Source organism: Didymella exigua, assembly GCF_010094145.1.
Source record: "Didymella exigua CBS 183.55 unplaced genomic scaffold M421scaffold_5, whole genome shotgun sequence".
Lineage (NCBI taxonomy): Eukaryota > Fungi > Ascomycota > Dothideomycetes > Pleosporales > Didymellaceae > Didymella > Didymella exigua.
The window spans coordinates 604753-625281 of record NW_022984779.1 but is presented as its reverse complement, the minus strand read 5'-3'; the positions used below and the strand labels follow the sequence as shown (position 1 = coordinate 625281).

Genomic DNA, 20529 nt, shown 5'->3' with positions numbered 1-20529 from the left:
TGTACAGCCACGCAAATTCGGCTACGAGCGACGGCTGGCGCACGCTACTGGGCAAGTTACTTGCGCGCGTATAACGACAGCGAGGCTTCGAGGGATAATAGCTCACATCATTCGGTTTGGGCAGAGAAAGGATTGAGGTTACACTATGGTCGCAGGGGCTAAATAATCACTGCACAGTTGATGACGCATAAGCTCTGGAATTGCGGTCCCATAGTTTTATGACGCTAATTAATATATATCAATCGGGCGCTAGAACGCGAGCCTATATGTGTGCCAGCAGATGAATGGGCAGCGATGTGAGACCGCACTTTGAGGAAAGCTGACTCTTCCGAGCCCCGATATACATGTGATCTGGACACAGTAGCCACACTTGTCAGCAGGATGCGGGAGAATGGGGACAGGGCATGTGCACGTGTGCTACTGATCAAGTCGCAGAAAGCTCATTAACATAAACTATGCACAAGCGCTCAATTTTCCCCATCCGTCTGACCACTTCAACAGACTAAAAGAGCGACGCATTAAGCCAGTCAATTACAGCCTGCTCAATCCAGCGATCTCTCTCGGGGCGTGGTAGTTCGGTACCTTCATATCGAGTGCAGCACCACTGTAGCCCAGATCCTCACCAGTAAGCATAGCGCACTTCTCGCCAATGAGCAGCGCAGTGGAGTACGTGTTACAACCGACGTTGTCGGGGCAGATGGACAGGTCAGCGACCTTGAGGCCCTTGACGCCGTGCACGTTAAGGCGCTCGTCCAAGACACCATGCTTGACGATGCTGTTGCCGTTCTTGGGCGCCATAGAGCATGTGCCCAGGGAGTGCCAGGTGGTCTCAACGTGGCCTGAGGATGGTCAGTAAGCTGTGATGGCGATGTAAAAAGATGACGTACGCTTGGTCCAGTTCTCGACGTGCTTGATATCTTCAGTGGTGTACTGAAGGTCCTCGAGCACGTGCTGCGAGTTGGAGTTGAGGAAGCTGGGGCTTGGTGCCTTGCCCTTCTCGATAGGCATGGTCCAGGAGCCGTGCTGGATACCAGCGGTAATGTTACCGGGAAGAGCGTACTGGCTCTGATTAGCAGGTGAGATCTTCGATAGATAAGGTACTACTCACAGCGTTGGTGGTGAGCAAATCCATGTCGTTAGCACGAGCGGGGCTATCGAACGCGTAGAAGGGGTGCATAGACTGCACCTCACCGGCGTATGCGTCCATGCGACGCGCTGTCTCACGGGACTTGACGTATCCCCATACTGTTATTGTTAGTCCGCGCCCTCATTGAGATGTGAAGAATACTGACCCATGGGTGCCATGTCACGCTTGTCGTTCATGAAACCAGCATCAAAGTCCGGAGCATCATAGGGGTTAGGCGAGGTGATATGAGTCGAACCACGCGAGAACGGATACTCCAGGAAGTGGAACCTGGAAGAAATGTTAGTTTGTAGCCAGGGAACGCCGACTGGTATGCAAGCAAGAGAGATGCTGATCGCCTTATAAAGGTGCCATGTGCACAAGCACGCGAATACCCCCCAGACTTCCGACACTGATGCCGATTGAGTTGCTGTGAAGACAGGAATTCAGCTTACATGGTGAAGAACTTGCCGGGTGGCATGACCATATGGTCACCAAACCAACCAGCAATGACCGAGTAATGCATGACCGGCTTGTCGGGCTTGTCCTTGAAGTAACTGTCCCAGCCAGACCGGAACTCTGGGCAGGGCCACTTGTCCATCATGGTGAGTTCCTCCTCTGTCGGGCGGATCTTGACGCCAGCCTCGATACCGTTGGTGGCAAGAGGGCCGGTACCGTTGAGGTTCCATTGGTCGAAAACTTGCTTCTGGACTGCGGGGTCACCACGAGCGAAGTCATCGAAGGATTCGACGTGTGGCTTGGCTCGGTATGTAGCGAACGTGAGGTAGTGATCCTGGAAGTTGAGACCGACACCTGGTAGATCGATAAGAGGCTTAACGCCAGCCTTGCGGAGCTTCTCGGGGTCACCGATACCAGATCGCTGGAGGATGAGTGGTGAGCTGAGCGTGCCACCAGAGACAATGATCTGCTTCCTGGCCCTGATAACTCTAGATGTCAACTGACCAGGAGAAAGAGGCTTGGTTGGAACGACCTTGACGCCAACGGCACGGTCGCCCTCGAGAACCACCTTCTCGACCTTATTGTTGGTCAGCAAGTGCAGGTTCTGGTGCACGGCACGAGTGCTGTGAATATAGGCGTGGGCAGAATCAGATCGACGTCCAGTGTCACGATTGATCCACTTGAGCCACTGCTCAGCTCCGTGGCCAGTGACCAAGTCCTGAAGATCATCGGTAGTTGGGATACCTTGAGACTCGGTGGCTCTCAGAAAGTCATCCTTGATTGGGTAGGTGTAGTTGCCGAACGACACCTTAATTGGACCCTCGAATCCGTGGAGGTCACGATTGTTGCAGGCACGCTGGTACGTCTCGTGCTTCTTCATGAGAGGAATGAGCTCCTTGGTAGTCCAGCCCTTGGCCTGAAAATCATCGTAGTCAGATGCAGAAGCGCGAGTGTACATCTACGCAGTTATGTAAGGTATCGCTCTTCTTGAACACTGTGTGCAACTCACCATGAAGTTGATGGAAGACCCGCCTCCCAGGATATGAGCACAAGGAACGACAGCTCGGCGTCCATCGAGCCATTCTGAGGGTCGTGAGTAGTAGAAGGAGGCAGTCTTGCTGTCCAGCTTCATGTTACGTGGGTAGATGCCCGGACGAAAGACCCATGGGTTGTTCAAGTTGGACTCTCCAGCCTCAATCAAGAGGACCTGGAGGTTGTGGTCCAAGTTCGCCAGCCGTCCAGCAACGACACATCCGCAACTTCCTCCACCACAGACGATGATATCAACCTGACATGGTCAATGATTGAGTATGTGAAAGGATAGGGCTTAGTACCTCGTCTGGGATCGTCATCTTGGTTTTTCCACCAGTTTGTATCTTTGTCGGTTCAGTATTGATCACTAAGGATGTTACCACAGGAGTACAAAGTCAACTGGGCATGATGTTGCAATTCCAGCAGCAGCTTCCACCTTTTAAACCTGCAAACCCCGCATCTCAATAGCTTTCGGCTTCAAGGAGATCTGTCACTTGGGGCTAAGACAGAAAACATTTCCGTGTGTATGCTCGGCCGGTATCAAGCTCCTGCATGGGCAAAAAGAGGGGATGGTACATGGCTCCAGCCTGCAACCATGTACGTAGTAAACCGAGGATGGCTAGACAACGATATGCAGCCCCAATTCGGTCGGCCGCGCGACAAGCCTACAGTGATAGTCACGGCGGTTGTATGCGTTGCCTGCGGATCCGCTGCGCCAGGTGCTCAGCCTCGACGATATTGGTGGAGACACGTAGGTGTGATTGGCGAGTAGCATCGGCTGAGCGAGCATTTCCAACGTAGTGGTACCACAGTCAGGCTTGCCAGGATCCGCGATGCAGGGCTCGTACTTTAGCTGCTTTGTGAGATGCGGAGAATGATGGCGCCCAGTCACATGAAAGCCTCGAGGTCCATGGGCTCTCTCCCATGTAAAATAATTGCGGATCCGAAGTTGCGAGTGCGCGGAGTAGCGTATCACACCCACGAGATCGGAGGCCCGGCCTGCTGACGACGTGAGCAAGGACGTCTCGGATGTCATTACTCGCGGATCGAATGAGACAGAAGGCTGGGATTAATCTCTGAGCACAGAATTGAGTTTGAGAGCAATTAGCTCGCCCCAGAAGCTCAGACAATTGCGCTGCTGTAACGGAAGCTTTCATTTTCGAAGTCGCGCCCACCGCGGCACTAGTACAGCACTATCAGCCGGTAGGCGTACGGCGCTGACGTCAGCGCCGCCTTCCACACGTTGAAAGTCCCCCGTGGAACACACGGATGTGGGGTGCAGTAGCCTCGTTCTTTTCTGAGAGGGGTCTGCATCCTTGGCCCGCACGCTAATGTCGGAGGTGCGGGGAAGTCCCAATCTTAGAGATTAAGGAAGTAATAGCCGGTCGTTACTATGCCGCAAAATAGGTAGGTACCCCTTCTTAGCCTCACGTAGAACAATTGTCGCGTTTGTTTCTTGCTCGCTGTGACAAGCTGTGAGAGATCCGTACGGATCAGTACGGAAGGGTGGGTTGGGAACTCAGCTTCAGAGTCTCCACACCAGTTCTTATTTGCAGCACTACGAATCCGAGGCTGGGGCGCTGTGATGTCCATTTGCGGGTACAACGGCGGATAAAATGAAGAGGGGTGCATGCTAAGACTTGGTGGGCTGTGCCTTGAAGGTACCGAACGAGGATCCTCCGCGGATTGCGAGAGCGATCCAGACAATCACTCTCCTCTTGAGAGGTTACTTGGAGTGATTTAAGAGCTCTCTCAGCGACCGTAAAGTAACGAATGCTATACTGTCTGTTTAAACGTTAGCTCTGTTCTGGCTGGCTGTCGTGCTTTCAGATCACATTCAGCTATGCGAAGCCAAACCGACATTCCTATACATGGCTGCGTAGATTGACTTTGGCTTAAAAGAGGGGAAAACAAACACGTGACAGGCTATTGCATATCGCTCTGGTCCATTCGATAGACCGGCTTCAGGTCTATAGGTACTATGAGAAATTGGTGCCATCTGCCAATAGGTGATACCCATGAGAGGCTGGATATCGTTCGCTTCGATACAAAGGAGTCCACCAACGCCGTGACTGTGATGATTTTGAGAGCGGAAAGGAAGGCTATAAGGTTATCAGGTTGAAGGTCGTTAGGATAAGCTTGAGGCTCAAGGCCAGCGACCAGGTACGGCTCAAATGATCTCGTGTCGCTCCCAGCCGGTGGGCTTCGGGTGCGCAAGATCTTTGCTTGGGTGCGGCTTCGACAAGTCCCGGTACTCGCTTGCATATGGGTTGGGGTCCTCTTTTTGGTTGAGATTGCCGAGAGTGTGGTTCACCTCCCGATGCTTGCTCTCGTCTGCACGGACTGCAAATACGTCAGCCATCGTCACAGGTCATGGGGTGTTGGGGCTAAGCTTACTGTAGAGCAGAAGATCTCGCATCGTGCGATGACCTTCAGGCATCTTCCAGTAATCAATCGCAATGTCAGGAGCTTGAAGCTTCTCCCACTTGGGCAAACGCCCTGCGTCGAGGTCTTCGATTTGACGTGTGTAGGTGTATACGGCTTCCTCTTCGAGATAGCCGACGAAGCGATGGACAGTACGTGGGCTGATAAGGTACGCGAAGAAGAACGCATTGCACCAGACTCCCTGGGCGCCGAGGACCATGAGGCGCATAAATGGACCAGGCTTACTCATCTTTAGGAAGGTGAGTAAATGCATCCTTTCGTTGTAGCTTTCTTCGAGCAGTGTTTCAATCCTATCTTGCAGTCAGCACACAAACCCTACATACAAGGATGCTCGGTGGCTCACCATCCGTTGTCTCGTTTCATCCGTCTCATAGAGTTGAGATGCCTGATCATGCCAGCGACCATTCCGGGTACACCTGCGACGCTCTCAAGAAACACATTCCTGATCATGTACTTCTCCTCAGTCATGGCCCCCTGCTTGGGGTTGTAGCCTGTGGCTACATCCAGACCCCATCGCAACATCTTCACCGCAACGAGAGCGGCCTTGTCTGATCTTGTTTGGGTCTCTCGGTGGGCGACGGTCACTGTTTTCATCTGCTCCTCGCTGAATTCTAATGTACATGTCAGCATGCATCAGTCCGCTAGACCGGTGTGCCTACCATGATGAGACCATGCTGCCGGTGTTCTTCGAACCAGCTCCGTCTCCTTTTTCTCGAAGAACTTCTGGATCTTGGGGCTTTCAGATGAGGAGAAGTGGCGCTGATTAGCCGGAACCAGCTGAACGTGCTGGACAATCACGAATGTTGGTCGTGTCGCAGAAGCGTTATAAGCTTTGAGGAGCTGGGCTGTGGCGCGTCCTGAAGCGACTGATCCTCGCGTGGCTACTCTTGAGGAGATCATCGGTGTTGGTGTAGTTTGAATGTATCGATAGGTGATGAAACTGTAGCAGTAAGTGCTAGTGGTAAGCTGAGCTTTAAACTGAGGCACATAATGATGCTTTATATAGTTAAAAGAATCAAGCGAGTGGCGCCGACAACCACGTAGATGTCTAAGAAAAAGCCACGGGTCAGAAACTGCCTCGATTTGGTAGCTGCAATCGACACAGTCATCAATAATGGGAGAAGCAGGAAGTACAGGGCTGAATCAGCGCTAGGAATCCGCGTCTTCGGCATGTTCAGCGCGTATTGAACAAAGCGTCGAACAAGATTGGTCGATCAGATTCGCAAAGCCCGCGTGTACGGTCGCGTGCAGAGGAAAGCTTTGGTGACCGGTGGCTGTGGAAGTGTCACCACGAAAAGGGACCGGCTAGTGTTGGCCAAGCTATCGTATTTCAGATGCGAACGGCCAGGGATGTCGCGATGTGTCCGAGAAGCCACAAGAATAGACAGAAGTCGTCCAAAGGAGTCTTCTAAGTCGCCGGACGCTGCTGAAGAGGCCATGAAACCTATTCAAGCGAAAGATTTGTATCATTGTGACCAAAAGCTGGCAAGAGCGGGATCCCGATTGATTCTCGCAGCGGGATCTCGGTGACCCCAGCGCGACGCCGTGCATCCACATTTAGGGCTGAAGCGACCTTCGGCATTCAACGTTGTAGCTTCGACCGTCGAGTCTTGCCTCTGCTTAGACTTCGATGTGGATTTAGTCCAGGCTTTGCGAATTATCAATGCATCTTCGATTTTTATCGTCTTCTCACCCCGATCCTGTGGACGCCAACATAGTACAATCTGCGCAGGGTTCCTGTGCTTACCGACTCTTACAGGCGCATGCTCTCGTCTGTAATTGGGAGGTCTTCGGCGATGATTTCCACGAGACCTGTGAGTTGAGTCGATGGGGCCTGAGTAGCCAGGAAGGACTGACTGGAATTCCTATCACTCTTCTGAAATTACGTCTCATGTTAAGCCCCTCAGGACTATCGATTGGTTTTTGTATCCTCTCGCCACTGGCTCTCCTGGATCATCAGCGCCCTGACCGCCTGCACGCTACTTTACGTGGAAGCTGCTCTCCCCGCTCTTGGGTGAGATGTCGTTGTGCATTACGCCAGAGACCGATGCGGCTGGTGGGCCCGTGTTCAGGTGCTGGACAAAATCCTTCAGTTGATCGGCACTGCCCTGAGCCTCGCCCTGGACCTGCATCAAGTCAACACCGTTGCAACAACAAATAACGTGATGTGCTGTGGTAACCCGCCGTTCCATCAGAAGTATTTCTCACGAAGCCGGTTATGCCAATGCTTCTGGCTTGCTTCTGCGTGTAGGACCTAGTGCGGGTGTGAGTCTGTTGGCTGAGCAAAGAGGCATACACAGCAGGTACCTAAAGTTCACACCTGGTTTCACCGTTAGCATGGCTCGAGAACGGGTAGGTCTCCGGGACTTACCTTGCACCTCACCATCGACCTGGAAGGAAATCTACGATATCAGCCCTGCTATAGACTGTGAAACCGAATGACGTACTCGCTTGTCGGACATTCTGACTGCTGTTGTGAAGAATCGTTTCATGCAAAGTAGGGGCTAGACAATCGACGAATTGGTACTGAATGAGATGATATTCTCTGTGCTACTCCAAATGCAGGGCCACGTTATGGTGAAAGAACGGGCGCCCGGTAATTGGGCAGCAGGGGTGCGCCTGCCGCCAAAATTGCGGGGCCGCGTCGAGCTCAGGGAAGGCACAACTGGCGTACAACCGCTCAACGGCTGTGAGAGATTCTCACGACGTCTCACATGCCAGCACTGAGGGCCTCTTGTTCTTCACTCACTTTGCACGGCTGTCGGTGGTCGCGCGTGGTGATGCGTGCACCAGACCCACGCTAGTGCGTCGCGTTGTTTGTGACAATCTCGCGTCGCTAATCAAACCCGCACCCCTTTCGACACATGGCAACTACCGTGCTTTACCCCGGCCGATGAATCTTCGAAAGCACCGGCCGAACTGCTCTTTTGCAGCTCCACAGCGCATGTTTGCACCACAACACCACCGCCTTTGACTCCCGAGTCTGCAACCAACGTAAACAATCAGCAGCCGTCGACCCCCTGTCGTCCCATCATGGATTCGATGCCCACACCCCCACCAGAGCGAAGCTCTTCGCCAGAACCTTGGGCCACACCGGGCCTCGCACTGAACGCAGTGCCCCAGCTCGACCGCTCGGTATCGACTGCTTCGAGCGTTTCATCTCGCTCTGTGGGCTCGCGACTCTCAGAGAGCGGCATACCAGGCAAGAGGCGAGGCTACATGAGACCGGAAGGTACCCAATTCTCCGACTCGGCAAAGAACAGAGAAAGTGTCATGAACCTGGGAACCATAGCGCATCTCCAGTACTACTTTGCTCGGACTGGGCTGCTCGATGCAGCTACGGGACGAGTCGCAAAGTCAAGGAAGTCGGGTTCAAGAACTCCCAGCGGAACGGAGGCAGGAGGCGACGTTACCATCATGTCGCCAGTGTCGCCATCCCTAGCTGCCTACGAGTTCGGGGAGTCTCTCGTAGAATCGCCCGCCGACGAAATAGCTTCCATGGATTGGGAAGGCGGCGAGCCCATGATGCTGCCACCTACCGTCAGCACATACAAGCAGAATCCAGTATACGTACCTCCACCCCCAGACATGACGGTCCTGCGACGAGAATTGCGCGAGTCCCTTGACGAAGCCAACAAGCACTTGCAGGAGCTGGAGAAGGGATTCACAAAGGACAGCCCTTTGGAAAACGGCGGGTCAGGTCCACGCTCGGCTGACGCGGCAGGATGGCACGAGATTCAGGGCCTCAATCTACTGGACGTTACAACCCTCGCGATCAGAGCTGCAAAGAACTACTATACTGCGCACGAGGAGCCACAACGACTTTACGCCATTAAAACAGAGCGACAGATTCGCAAGGAGCTTTACGAAGTCTTGGAAGTGCTGAAACGCTTGGCTATACGCAACTTCGCCAATGGTGTCCAGCCATACGAGGTAATCCAGATCAGGCAGTGGATCGATGGTATCGGCGATCTGCTTGACACTGAGGAAGAGAAGGAAAGACAGGAGCATGCAGAAAGGGAAAGCTGGGCCTGGCGCGAAGGTGACTGGTCAGGCAGAGAGCGTGAGAGGGAGCTTTTGTTCCTGAGATCTTTCGAAAACGACACAGAGTCTCTGCCAGACTGGACTGAACCCACCGAAAGCGAGCCTGCGACGCCATTCCTCCAGTCTTTACAAAACGGCCTCCGACTGGTCCACCTGCACAACAGCCTGGTGAGAAAATCACGTCGACACTTTGAAGAGATTAAGCATTATCACACCGACACAGCAAAACCGTATCGATGTGCCGACAACCTTCGATACTGGGTCAAGGCTGCAGAGCTGCGCTGGGACATCAAGCTGGACATGGACGTACTTGGCATCGTCCAAGGCAAAGACCTCACTGTATGGCAGAGGTTCGATGCTGCCGTTCTGCAGTGGTGTCAAAGCGTTCGCGAGGAAATCACTTCTGAATGGTTGAAACAGAAGAACCAACAACGCGCACCAACCCTGCATATACGCAACCCAAGCATCGAGGCCGCGATGTAAGTGGACTATAACGCCTTGCTGTTGCGGTACTTGGACACCTCTACGGATATTTCTATCATCTCCTTAGTTGTCTTCCCCCCCTTACAAATACTTAATTTGTACAAAGCCATCGACTGCGTCGTTGTCGTTTTGGAGTCAGAGGCGCGTCTGCAGGGACTAGAATAACGCTGAGACTCGACGATTACGCAGTCGATGACCCCACATATTTTCTCCTCGTCCAGAGGAATCAGATACCCCATTTTGCAGCACAAGCATCATTTGCAGTAGCGTAGCATTTACATAGCCACAAAGGTCATGGATTTTTCATCACACACTCACATGCCTATCCCGGCGTCTAGTTTTGGTGAACGTGTCCAGTCGTTCCACGGAAGCTACCGAGGATCGATAAAGGGAAATGAGCCCTTGGACGAAACGGGGACACGGACGTGGTTTGGTGGCGTCTGAGATTAACATGATGTCCCTTCTGGAAACAGGGGTCAGGCTAGTCAAGATTGCGGTTCGCTGGGGGCCGAGTCTCAGGAACGCGGACATGCCGTTTTGAATGAAACAGCAATGTCCTGCAGAGTCAAACTTATCTTTGACGGACGATGGAGGGGACTGGCGGGCGCATCTACACGCAAATCTTTGTCCATCACGTTGTTGTACCACCCGCCCGAGGCTAGCTCTATGCGCGCAGCGTTGTTTGTTGACGACGGCACAACGACCAGGGAACGCGACTTCCCCGACCCAGCTCAGGCTCCTACCCTGCGCAAGACCCGCACAGCCGCTGCTGCTCCCCTTCCCTTTCACTTCCATGACGCACAGCAGCATTCGGGGCTCAGCAGCAGACAATGACCCCATGAACAGTCTGCCTGCGCTGCAACCGGCCGACAGCCCCGCGACAAGTGAGGTGGCATCGACACCGCCCTGCCCTCCCGCGCCAGCGAACAGCACGGCAGCGACCGCTTCGTCACCGCCGCGCACCCAACTCAGGCGCACTGCCTCAAATAGCAGCAGCATCCTGGACAGCACCACCAAAGTCGCCCGCAACGTCTCGCCCGCGCTGCTGGCCCGCATGAAGTTCCTCAACCAGGCCACCACCGACGCTGCCAGCAGGAACGCGCCTTCGGCGAACGCCATTGGCCGCATTGCTGAGGAGAAGATCCGCCAGCTCGACGACTTCCACTCCACGAAGCGCACATTCAGCATCGAGCGCCGCGGCACCGCCTGGAGCACCGGCCCCGGCAGCCAGTTCGGCACGCCGCTGATTCCCCAGCTGACGGGCGAGAGCGTCCCGGCGCTGGTCATGGAGCGCGACCTGGAGAGCGACATCAGCAGCGTCATCAGCACCAGCGACCGCGTTCTACCCTCTGAGTCCGAGGCCGAGGTCGACGATGTCCTCGATATGCAGAAGTACCGTCTGCCGGACATTGCCAAAACAAAAAGCCTCGCTGCAACCGTCGCCGAGTCTGACACCACTCCCGTCGCGGATGTAGAACGCCCGCCCACACCACCGCCCAAGGACACCCCTCCCCAGGAACAAGTTTCAGTACTCGACAGCAACCATGACATGAACGTGGCGTCCTACTTTGCCCGTCGCCATCACCTCCACCGCACCAACTCCATCTACACCTTGTCCAAGGCGAGCTTCACCAACCAGATCCAACAGTTGACGTCGATGAAGCTTCCACCCACCACGATTGCGTCCGAGATCACCGCGCTCCCTTCCTCCATACTTGCCGGCAAAGCACTACACAGCTCAGCGAACGATATCCGGCTATGGATGGCCAAGGCTACAGAAGTGCTCGGCGGGCTCGATGCCGACGACGATGTCGAGTGGGCTGCAGCCGCTGGTAGAGAGGGTCTTTCCGATGTCGATACCGCCATGAGCAAGTTCGAGCGTCTTGTCAACGTCTACATCACAGCCATTGAAGATCTGCAGTCGCGACCTGACATCGCCGCCCTGCCCCAGAGAGATCAGATCACCCTGGTCACTCAGATGGAGGAGATCATAGGCACTTGGGATGGCATCAAGATGACCCTCAAGAGCGTCAAGAACCAGGTCGAGATCGCCATGGAGTGGGAAGAGCTTTGGAATACAGTGCTTGGCGAGATCGGTGCTGAAGTGGAAACGCTCAGCCGTCTAGTGTTCGAGATGGAGGAGCGCAGACATCGTGTCATATCCGACTCCGTCGCCGAATCTGCTGAGAACTACAACATTGCCGACCTCGAGACCATCGTGGAAGAGACCCCACGCCAGAACACGACGCTCAACAACCGGCTTAGTATGCCGCCAACGCTCACCGTGTTGTCACCCAGGTCTCCGATTCCCCAGATTGAACAAGAGAATTCCCGTCTCCTAGAGATATTCGCCAAGCTGCAGCCGTTGCGTGCATCGCTCGACTTCCTCCCCATGCGACTAGCTTCGTTCGAGATGAGAGCAAGCACCATGTTTCCATCTGCATGCGACGAGCTGATGCGCAGAAAGGACCAGCTTGAGAAACAGGAGAAGAACCTCGAGGCTGAAGCAGATGCCTTGAGAGAGGAGCTCGGTGAAGACAAATGGGTGCACAGCTTCAGGCAGGCAGGTAGCAAAGCCGTTGCGATGTACGACTCGACGATCAAGAGCATCGAGAGGCTGCAGCAGGCTATTGACGATGCTGATGACGAAAAGCTTGGCCCACGCATCGCCAAGTACAAAGACAAGAGGGACCATTACCCGCCATCGATCAAGAGGGTTGTTGAGTTGATTGACATCGGCATGAAGAACAGGTCGACAGCCAACGGTGAAATTTTGCGTATCCAGCAAGACGTACGGCAAAAGATGGCCGACCTGGAGCAGGACATTCAGGGCATGGATGCCATCTTAGACGAAGTTTCCGCTTCCCGCAAGTTACGAGACTCTGTCTCTACTATCCTCTCGATACGCACTGAAGGATCTTCAGCGTTCGACACACCTGGCAGCTCGCCTGCATCCAGTGTTGTCATGAGCCGTAAAGGTAGCGATCATGGTACGACTCCTGCAGGCCGTAAGTCGCGTCAGTCCAGCACCTCCATGACGAAAACGTCCGTTCCTCCAAATCGCCGGTATTCAAGCCTGCCCGTCATACCGGGAAGCATCACGACGCGAAAATCGTTGCCCTCAACCTACCTTGAGCCAACTATCGCGCGCACCATGGCCAATACGCCCACAAGGACAACCCGCTCATCGACCCCAACTGAACGACCTGTACACAAGCCGCGATGGAACGCTAGCACCAACATGCGCGATACGATTGTTGGGCACTATCACAAGCCAGCTTCTACGCCGCTCAGAAGCGTGTCTGGTCAATCGTCAATTCCTGTTCGGAGCCCTCTGGGTCGATCTTCTGTGTTGTCGCCCCCTCCATCTGCTCACTCGGTAGCCGCAACTCCCGCTAAATCGTCTATGAGACGCCCTGTCGCAAGCACGATACAAGCACCTTCTACACCTCTCAAAAGCCCCACCTTCATGCATTCATCACCCTCCACGTCGACTCCAGTGTCCGCTCGCCGTGTGACGATCGCAGACGACGACAGTAACGGTGTTGGGGAAGAGAGCCCTATCGCTCGTCGCACTGCACGCCCAGCCAGTGCCATGAACAGCCGGCGCACCAGTCTTTTGCCTACACCCAAATCACGTACTTCGTCAGCGAACCACCTGTCTACTCCCGCCACGACACCTGCTCGCACCACCAGCAGACTCGCCAATGCAGAGGAGGGCAGGAAGAGCAGGGCTGGCGATGGCCGTGTCAGTGGTCGACAGTCCAGCCTTGGAGTCAGCGGACGGCAGTCGAGCGCTGGGGATAGGCGAGCTTGGAGATAGGTTACTTCAAAGCGATCATATCTCTTCGATGACTGATGCAGCTATCTTCAACCTCTTGGAACCCTGGCTGGTTCATTTTAGCACTCGTCACTACACCTGCGACGGCTTTAACAATTAGCATTCTACAGAGCAAGAGGCGTTTTCCACATGGCGCATGGATTCATGCGCCGGCGTTTATAACGCGTAGAGAGAAACCATCCTATACCCCGGAGTTTGATTGTTTGATTTTGTGGGGTTTATTTTCGGATACAGCACGCTTTTCTATACCACCAACGGACGGAACAACGTCACAACACGTACACCTCTGTACAACCACAACGTTGAACTTGCAGGACAGTGCGCTGCGAGGAGGGAGGACACTAATGGTATATTTCACTTTCAGACACTGCGTTGTAGAGATAGAGATACCAAAGTGAATCGATGCGTCAGCATTATTTCCTCTGTCGCATTCCATCTATTGGTGTCGAGCTTCCGCCAAAGCACATTTCGTTGCCACGCCGGAGCACTTCCACGCATGTTCGTGCCATCTATGTCCGTTCTATCCTACCCGTTGTGTCTCCATATTGTCAAGGAAGACAGTCTTGTTTAAATGTTCATCACACCGTCCGATCCTGTGCTCCCGGGTGCCCGGCTGCAAACGCACGCCCGTGGGCCTACGCACGCCCGTGGGCCTACCCACGCTGCAGCGTCTCACGTCTGGCCGGTCGTCTGCGGGCGGCTCCTCTGCCTCTGGTCGCTCGGGCAAACACGCTTTCATGAAGCCCGGCACGTTCGCGCTGTGTGGCTGTAGACTTTGATTGGCGTCACTGCTGCTATTGTTGTGCGACTGGTTCTGGCGATTATAAGTCCCTCCCTGGCCCTTGTGCTGACGGCTATCCTGAGCATCGTCTAGTATTGCATCTAGCTGTTTGAGGTGAGCCGCTTCGCACTATGCGTTCTCTCGGTGAGGCTCTGCGGCTTCTCGGTGCAATTCTGCGACTTCGCGGCGGTTATCCGAATCTATTTGGTGCCTGTGCAGCGTTATAGCTGATGTGCGCTGCTCGGCTCGGAATGGGGCGATACGGCTGAGTCGGTCGTGAGACTCGTTGTAGTCGCACTCTCAGACTCGGTTGAAGCGTTATCCTCAGGGAGGTGGTAACTTGGTCGACATTCTAGGGTCTGTGGGTGAGAAGTCTCTAGCTCCGAGTAGGTGTCGGTGTCGAGGTTGGGAGATGGGTTAGGAGCGTTAGTTGACGTGCCCTGGAAGGTCAGGATTGATGTCGCCTCTTGCAGTTTGTACGCGTCGATTTTCTGATCAATGTAGGCCTTTAAGCTCGACAGACGGTTTATTCCTGCAGATGTGATGAGAATCTCTTGGGCTATGCTTGTCCCTTAATTCATCCATCATCTTCGATATGGCCTGATGGCCAGATCCTGGGTGAACATTATAGAGAGTAAAAGCCATATTGAAAGTTGTTGAGCTGGTATCTACGAAAGCTGTGGATTCTGCAGGCACATGTGCTCAGGCATACTACACACGATACATATGATACATCTCCACTCGTGACGACGAACATCAGCACCAGGACATCTCAGAACCTTCCTCGCTGGCATGGTTATGCACGTAGAAGGCTGCAGCAGCCAACGTTTCGACACAAAAGATCGCGTGTCGCGTACGTAGTCCGATGTTGCTCGTGAGAAGAGCGTTGTCCACGTGGCTCCGTAGATACAGGTGGTGGAAAGTGACATATTGGAATAGCTACGAGTACAGCAGCTGCGTAGATGAGAAGGGATCGCAAGATGGCGTGGTTCCCACATTGTATATGGTCGTACCGTGTTGTACATCTCTAGGCGAGGCGATTCTAGGAGGTGGTTGCACCTATCAATTGAAGAAGTGTTCTGTCGTAGCTGAACCCGAATCAGCAAGTGAGTATTTCTCGGGTGGAGCAGTGTCGTTGATTCTCATGGTGCGGGCTGCCAGGATTGGGCCCATTCTCGGATTCCGTAAGCTACTGTAGTAGATAGACACAAGATAGTGGTACCTGATAAGTACAATGGAGGATATACCAGATTAACCACAATACGGAGAGCAAGCACCGGTAAGATGAGTGAGAAACATGGGTGCGAAAATCTACCTGAGACGTAGTATCTTGAAGGTAACGTAAGGTACAGCGTACAGAAAGAACGTTGCTCCAGAAAAGAAAAGAAGTGCTTCTACAAAGCAGAATGATCAGGGCTTGACCCCTTCTCTTCCGCTCAGGGGTCTATGACAAGGCTTTATCATGCAATTTTGGTAAGCGCTACTCTGTCAGAGGGTACCCGACGAAACAGAGCGTAAGGTGTTCGTCATCGCACCAAAAACGGCGTGAGTGGAGGTAACGGACTTATCAAGGATGCTACTCGAGCCATGTTGGAAGGGACGTTCAGTCATGGCAGGATTATTTGTCAGGACAGAGCTGACTTAAAGGTCTTCGTAGCAGTTGTCGCCGGTGAAATGACCACAAGAGCAAATTCGTCGATATTCTCCTCATTGTGATACTCACAAAAGTCTCGCAAGCATATGTAGCACTTATCGTCGGCGAGCCAGTCCGTGACAAGCTGCATTGCCAGCTCGTAGGGCCTATGAGAGCTTTTTGAAGAGTGGTATCGTGTTGGAGAATGATCCAGCTACCTCCCGGGTCCGAGAAGCAGCTGGGGATGTCTATGTTAGTTCGCACTCATGGAAGTGTGAGGTGCCTGAGCGCGCTTGAGATTGTTGGGAGAAAATACGGGAGAATGTCTCACAATAGAAAAATATGATACGGTATTGAGCTGATCCAGCACAGAGTATGTGAAGCGAGAGCTAAGGAACCTTGGTTTGAATGGTGAACGGGGTGGTCAGGGTTTTCTGAACCAAGGTTTCGAGACCAGTTGCATGCGCTGATTATTCGATCAAACCTTGGAAGATGATCAAATGCATGCACACCCTCTCGACTTCTTCTTCTGTCCAAGCAGTACGCCAACTCCACTTGCGGCGCCAAATCAAGACTACTGCCCACAACGTTGAAACAATTCACTTTTCGAGCAGAATGTCGGGTCTCGTACTACAGCGGTCACCAGCCGCGCCGAATTCGCGGCTCGAAGATCACTACCATTTTATCAGACCCTTAGGCAAAGAAGGAGAAGGGCAAGTCATGGAGTACGCCAGGAAGGACATAGGCGCGCTCGTTGCTGTAAAGTTTCGAAAACGAAAAGATCACGGCCGGTCACTCGAGGTTGAAATCCTCCAAAGCTTCTCCAAAAACAACTTAGTTGTTAGGTTTGTACAATGATTTGACATGAATCTAGAAGACCGTGCAATGGTTCTTGAGCATTGCCCAATCGGTGATTTGCACGAATTCTACAAGAAGCAAGAGGATTTGGAAGATAAAGCGGCTTTCTCAGAACGCTTCATGTGGACCATCTTCAAGCAACTAGCAGAGGCGCTAGCCTTCGTACGCAAAGGTGTTCTACTCAAGGGCAAGAAGAGATCACCGGTGGTACACTGCGACATCAAGCCCCACAATATCCTGATAAAGAGTCTTGAAAAGAATCGCGATCTCTCGTCGATAAGCATAAAGCTTGCAGACTTCGGACTGGCAATACACTACGACTCCAAAGTCAATTATCAAAGCTTCTTCGGATCGCCTGCATATTGCCCACCGGAGATAAATTGGGATGACCCAATGTATACCCCGGCACTCGACGTTTGGGCTATGGGTGCAGTGATGCACTTTCTCGCCCACGGCTATCCGCCGATAGAAGATCCACAGAATGCGGCAAAAAGAAGGACTGCAGACAGTGCAAGGCTACTGTTAGCGCATGACAAACAGGCCGACAGAAGCAAATACGGCGAAAGCAGCTGGCATGATATGAACGCAAATGCGCTTAACAAGTACTTCAATATGGCATTGACTATGGACGCTGACGCTCGACCAGAAGCGAGCGCTGCTGCGAAGAAAGTTAAAAAGCTTGGACGGAAGCCCTGGCAGTCTGCACTATGCTGAACAAAGTAGGGTGCTGAGGTAACAACACGGGAGAAAGGAGTGACGGTTGAGAGCTGTCACTTCTGCGGTATCAGTCATATGAAAGCCTCCAAGCTGGACAAAGAACACATCTCTTGTGAGCTATTGCGGCCAGCATCAGTCGTGAAAGCCATCCTCGCAACAAGGCAAATACACGTCACCCACACATCGTACATCTTGAGCGATTTTCCTGGAAAATAGCCTCCTGGGGTCTTTAAGCTCGTTCATTGAACCCGCTGGTCTACACGCCTACCGACTCCTTCAAGTGGCCCACTACCGACTCTTCAGCCAGCCTTGGCCCAATGCCAAGATCGCTCAGCTTCGTATCTAGACTCACATTTTTCGTCCAGACCGCCACAGTAAAGGCCGAGCCATCACCTAAGATGCCTGCAAGTTCCATCGTTCCTCGACTCTCAAAGCCCAGTCTGTTGAACAACTTCTGGCTGTTGACGTTGTCTGGATGCGTAAACCCGGCAAACCTTTTGTGGCCCTTCTCCTCCTTGAAGTACTTCATCAGCGCCTCACACGCTTCAGTCGCATACCCTTTGCCGTGGTAGGCCGCCATGAGCGAAAAACCAATGTCTGGGATCGTTGGGCAGTCAAGGTCCGGGTAGCGTTTGAGCTGCATGGATACGATGCCCGCATACTCTCTCTCGCCAGTTTCTTCGTTGAATTCGACGTCTGATTTTCGCAGCGAGATGATGTAGCGCCCGCTTCCTGTTCTCTCCAAGCGCTCAGCAGTGGATGTGTAGGCTGCGCGGGCTTCTGGAATGGTCTGCGGATGGTGGAAATTTTTCACACCTGCTTGGGCTTTAACAGCAACACTCTCGGGGCTGCTGTTCAGTCGCACAACAAAGGACATGTTGGCGTCATTGGCAGGATCTAGGTAGGACAGATGGAGGCGTCGAGTCGTAATGTGGAAGTTTGGATCAAGCATGTTGGTGATTGTTTGGTCTGGTAGTATTTCTTGGCTTGTGAAATAGTAGATGGTTGTCGCGCAACGGAACTCCTAACTTCTTGTACAGTGGTTGAATGTTGGGACAATGACTCATGCTAGCCACGCGGAGGTCTGTTTGTTATTGCCTCATGTAAACGTAAGCGCTAGAGGAAATCAGGAATGTGACATCGTTAGGAAGCTAACGCGATTGGCATGATGCTACTGAGTCCGTTGTTGCTTGTATGTGTTTTGGATGAGACGAACGGTGATAGGGGCTGCACATTTCACGATGTTAAGTTGTCAAACTTCAGGCTGAGTATCACTCCAGTCTCGCTACGGCGCTGTTCGGGCCGCTGTGGGTGCTGTGCGATAGTAGGCGTACCCTTCCGCTGCTGGCGTTGTTGTTGCAGGTGAATCATCGTTGCAGCGACCAAACCAGCCCTTGCTTGTACATGCAGTTGTAGCAGTAGTAGATTCGGATAGAGAAGTGGAGGTCAACGCTGTTGTCTTGTCTTTGCACCCGAACCAGCCAGGCTGCAATTATTGTCAGTTGCGGTATATGAGCGTAGCTGTTCAGAGTACTTACTGATTTACACGTGCTGGTACTTGACTCTGAGGTGGAAGTGACGATGGGCTCCGTTAGTGTTGCAGTTGCCGACGCAGAAGTCGATGTTCTATCGCGGCATCCCCACCAGCCAGGCGTTTTGCAGGTCTCGGTTCTTGTTCTTGTGCGAGACGTGGGCATAGCAGTCGGCGTTGTGGTGAACGTTGTTTTAGTCCCATCGTCAAACTTCCAGAGGAAGCAATCTACACATGTGACATCTTCGTCCACGCATGTTGCCGCCTTGTCATACTTCATGTACACGTTCTCAATAGCGTACCGTAGACGATGCGTTGACGTACTCGGTCGCCATCCCCAGTCTTTGACGACATCGTACGCGCAACGCTTCCCAGTGTGACATATCGTCTCAAAAGCGTAGCCGCCAATGGAACAGAAGCTCGAGAAGCCGTTGCATGTGCCCATATAGACAGGATCCGCTGTATGGCCAAAGTGGAAACCACCCGTGTTCTTTCGTAGCGGAGCAACATCACTAGCAGCAGGGAGTCCGAGGCGTTTTGCTGCCATGGCTTGGGGGTATGCCTCAAAGGAGATGGCGGGAATGCCATGCTGCAGACCTATCAGGGAAGCGAGAACACCGCCCAAGCTGTGACCAGTCGTGATTATGTTTGCGTCCGGGTAGATCCGTTGTACCTCTTCATAAAGCTCGATGGTCGCTTGATAGTATCGGTTCGGCTTCCGCAACTCTGCTCTGACGCACTTGTCGTCGCAGGAGTAGGTACTAGTCATGCAGTCACAGCTCTGTTTCCACCAATACGATCCACCTTGTCCACAGCAGCAGGAGCCAAACAGATTGTCGTTTTCCTTGTCGTGGCCTGACGTGCCATTCCCTTCGAACATGGCAACTGTGGTACCCTTCACCGATAGGATGATGGTCGAGTTGGTGTCGTCGCTAAATACGTGGCCTCGAATACCACTGTCGTCCCATCCAAAGGGCACAGAAGAGTTGTAAGATTCGTCGACATCCATCCACTCCGGATCCGCAGGGCCAGGCTTGTAGGCATCCTCAGACATCGAAGCCAGACTGATAATCGTGTCCTTGTCTTCAACATCAGGAGCAGCGACATCTTCAGCAACAAAAATTGGTGATATTGTCGACCAGATCGGCCTCTGACCATCATACTTGTGGATAGTTGATGGTTTTTCGATGGTAATGGGAGCCTGTTTGACAATGAATGGCCCGAAATGGCTGGCAGCTTCAGCTTGGACCATGCGATCTTCTGTCACGTCCAGCCTTCTGGCACGCGGTCCTGGCTGACCCGCACCATGATGAATGATGTGTCGCAATGTCAGACCATTGTTGGTGGGAGCTTGAGCGACCTCACGACCCGGAAGTGGCGAGTAATTGGAAGGATAGAAGCCGCAGTAGGAACCTAGAACGACAAGAAGTATTGCGGCCTGCGCAAAGATACCAAAGGTAAAAAGATACTTGGAGACTATAGTCCAGGTTTTGCGGGACCCCTCAGACGCTTTCATGTTATGTAGGCATAGTAGTAATGTTGTGGAGAGTGGGCGAGTCGATAGATAAGGTCCACAGTACTG

At 53.1% G+C, this 20529-nt stretch overlaps 8 protein-coding genes across 8 annotated transcripts; 3 read left to right on the top strand and 5 right to left on the bottom strand.

The window, feature by feature from the left end:
- Nucleotides 1–227: 227 nt before the first annotated feature.
- M421DRAFT_319572 (GMC oxidoreductase) lies at nucleotides 228–3083 on the bottom strand. Its single transcript, XM_033589277.1, has 7 exons — nucleotides 2917–3083; nucleotides 2592–2870; nucleotides 1579–2540; nucleotides 1293–1414; nucleotides 1109–1245; nucleotides 888–1059; nucleotides 228–839 (listed from the first exon to the last, which is right to left on the bottom strand). The coding sequence occupies exons 1-7, from the start codon at nucleotides 2932–2934 to the stop codon at nucleotides 532–534; spliced, it is 1998 nt and encodes a 665-aa protein (XP_033451975.1). The 5' UTR covers nucleotides 2935–3083; the 3' UTR covers nucleotides 228–531.
- A 1701-nt stretch (nucleotides 3084–4784) lies between these two features.
- On the bottom strand, nucleotides 4785–5959 carry M421DRAFT_89973 (alternative oxidase mitochondrial precursor; the record flags this gene model as incomplete). The annotated part of the gene is made up of 4 exons (XM_033597810.1): nucleotides 4785–4957; nucleotides 5012–5349; nucleotides 5403–5670; nucleotides 5719–5959. 4 exons carry the CDS (start codon nucleotides 5957–5959, stop codon nucleotides 4785–4787), a joined length of 1020 nt encoding a protein of 339 aa, XP_033451974.1.
- Nucleotides 5960–6706: 747 nt separating this feature from the next.
- Nucleotides 6707–7600, bottom strand: M421DRAFT_417488 (Acylphosphatase). Its single transcript, XM_033591483.1, has 5 exons — nucleotides 7507–7600; nucleotides 7431–7461; nucleotides 7367–7379; nucleotides 7244–7313; nucleotides 6707–7185 (listed from the first exon to the last, which is right to left on the bottom strand). The coding sequence occupies exons 1-5, from the start codon at nucleotides 7519–7521 to the stop codon at nucleotides 7039–7041; spliced, it is 276 nt and encodes a 91-aa protein (XP_033451973.1). The 5' UTR covers nucleotides 7522–7600; the 3' UTR covers nucleotides 6707–7038.
- A 152-nt stretch (nucleotides 7601–7752) lies between these two features.
- On the top strand, nucleotides 7753–9898 carry M421DRAFT_417487 (uncharacterized protein). The gene has a single exon (XM_033591482.1). It carries the CDS (start codon nucleotides 8093–8095, stop codon nucleotides 9584–9586), a length of 1494 nt encoding a protein of 497 aa, XP_033451972.1. The 5' UTR covers nucleotides 7753–8092; the 3' UTR covers nucleotides 9587–9898.
- A 285-nt stretch (nucleotides 9899–10183) lies between these two features.
- Nucleotides 10184–13837, top strand: M421DRAFT_417486 (KAR9-domain-containing protein). Its single transcript, XM_033591481.1, has one exon. It carries the CDS (start codon nucleotides 10380–10382, stop codon nucleotides 13407–13409), a length of 3030 nt encoding a protein of 1009 aa, XP_033451971.1. The 5' UTR covers nucleotides 10184–10379; the 3' UTR covers nucleotides 13410–13837.
- Nucleotides 13838–16726: 2889 nt separating this feature from the next.
- Nucleotides 16727–17140, top strand: M421DRAFT_21227 (kinase-like protein; the record flags this gene model as incomplete). Its single annotated transcript, XM_033588236.1, has 1 exon — nucleotides 16727–17140. A coding segment is annotated over one exon (414 nt), but the record flags the coding sequence as incomplete, so codon positions are not given.
- Nucleotides 17141–17672: 532 nt separating this feature from the next.
- On the bottom strand, nucleotides 17673–18368 carry M421DRAFT_98812 (uncharacterized protein; the record flags this gene model as incomplete). The annotated part of the gene is made up of 1 exon (XM_033598664.1): nucleotides 17673–18368. One exon carries the CDS (start codon nucleotides 18366–18368, stop codon nucleotides 17673–17675), a length of 696 nt encoding a protein of 231 aa, XP_033451969.1.
- A 207-nt stretch (nucleotides 18369–18575) lies between these two features.
- M421DRAFT_318971 (alpha/beta-hydrolase) lies at nucleotides 18576–20501 on the bottom strand. Its single transcript, XM_033589275.1, has one exon. It carries the CDS (start codon nucleotides 20461–20463, stop codon nucleotides 18784–18786), a length of 1680 nt encoding a protein of 559 aa, XP_033451968.1. The 5' UTR covers nucleotides 20464–20501; the 3' UTR covers nucleotides 18576–18783.
- Between the last annotated feature and the right edge of the window lie 28 nt (nucleotides 20502–20529).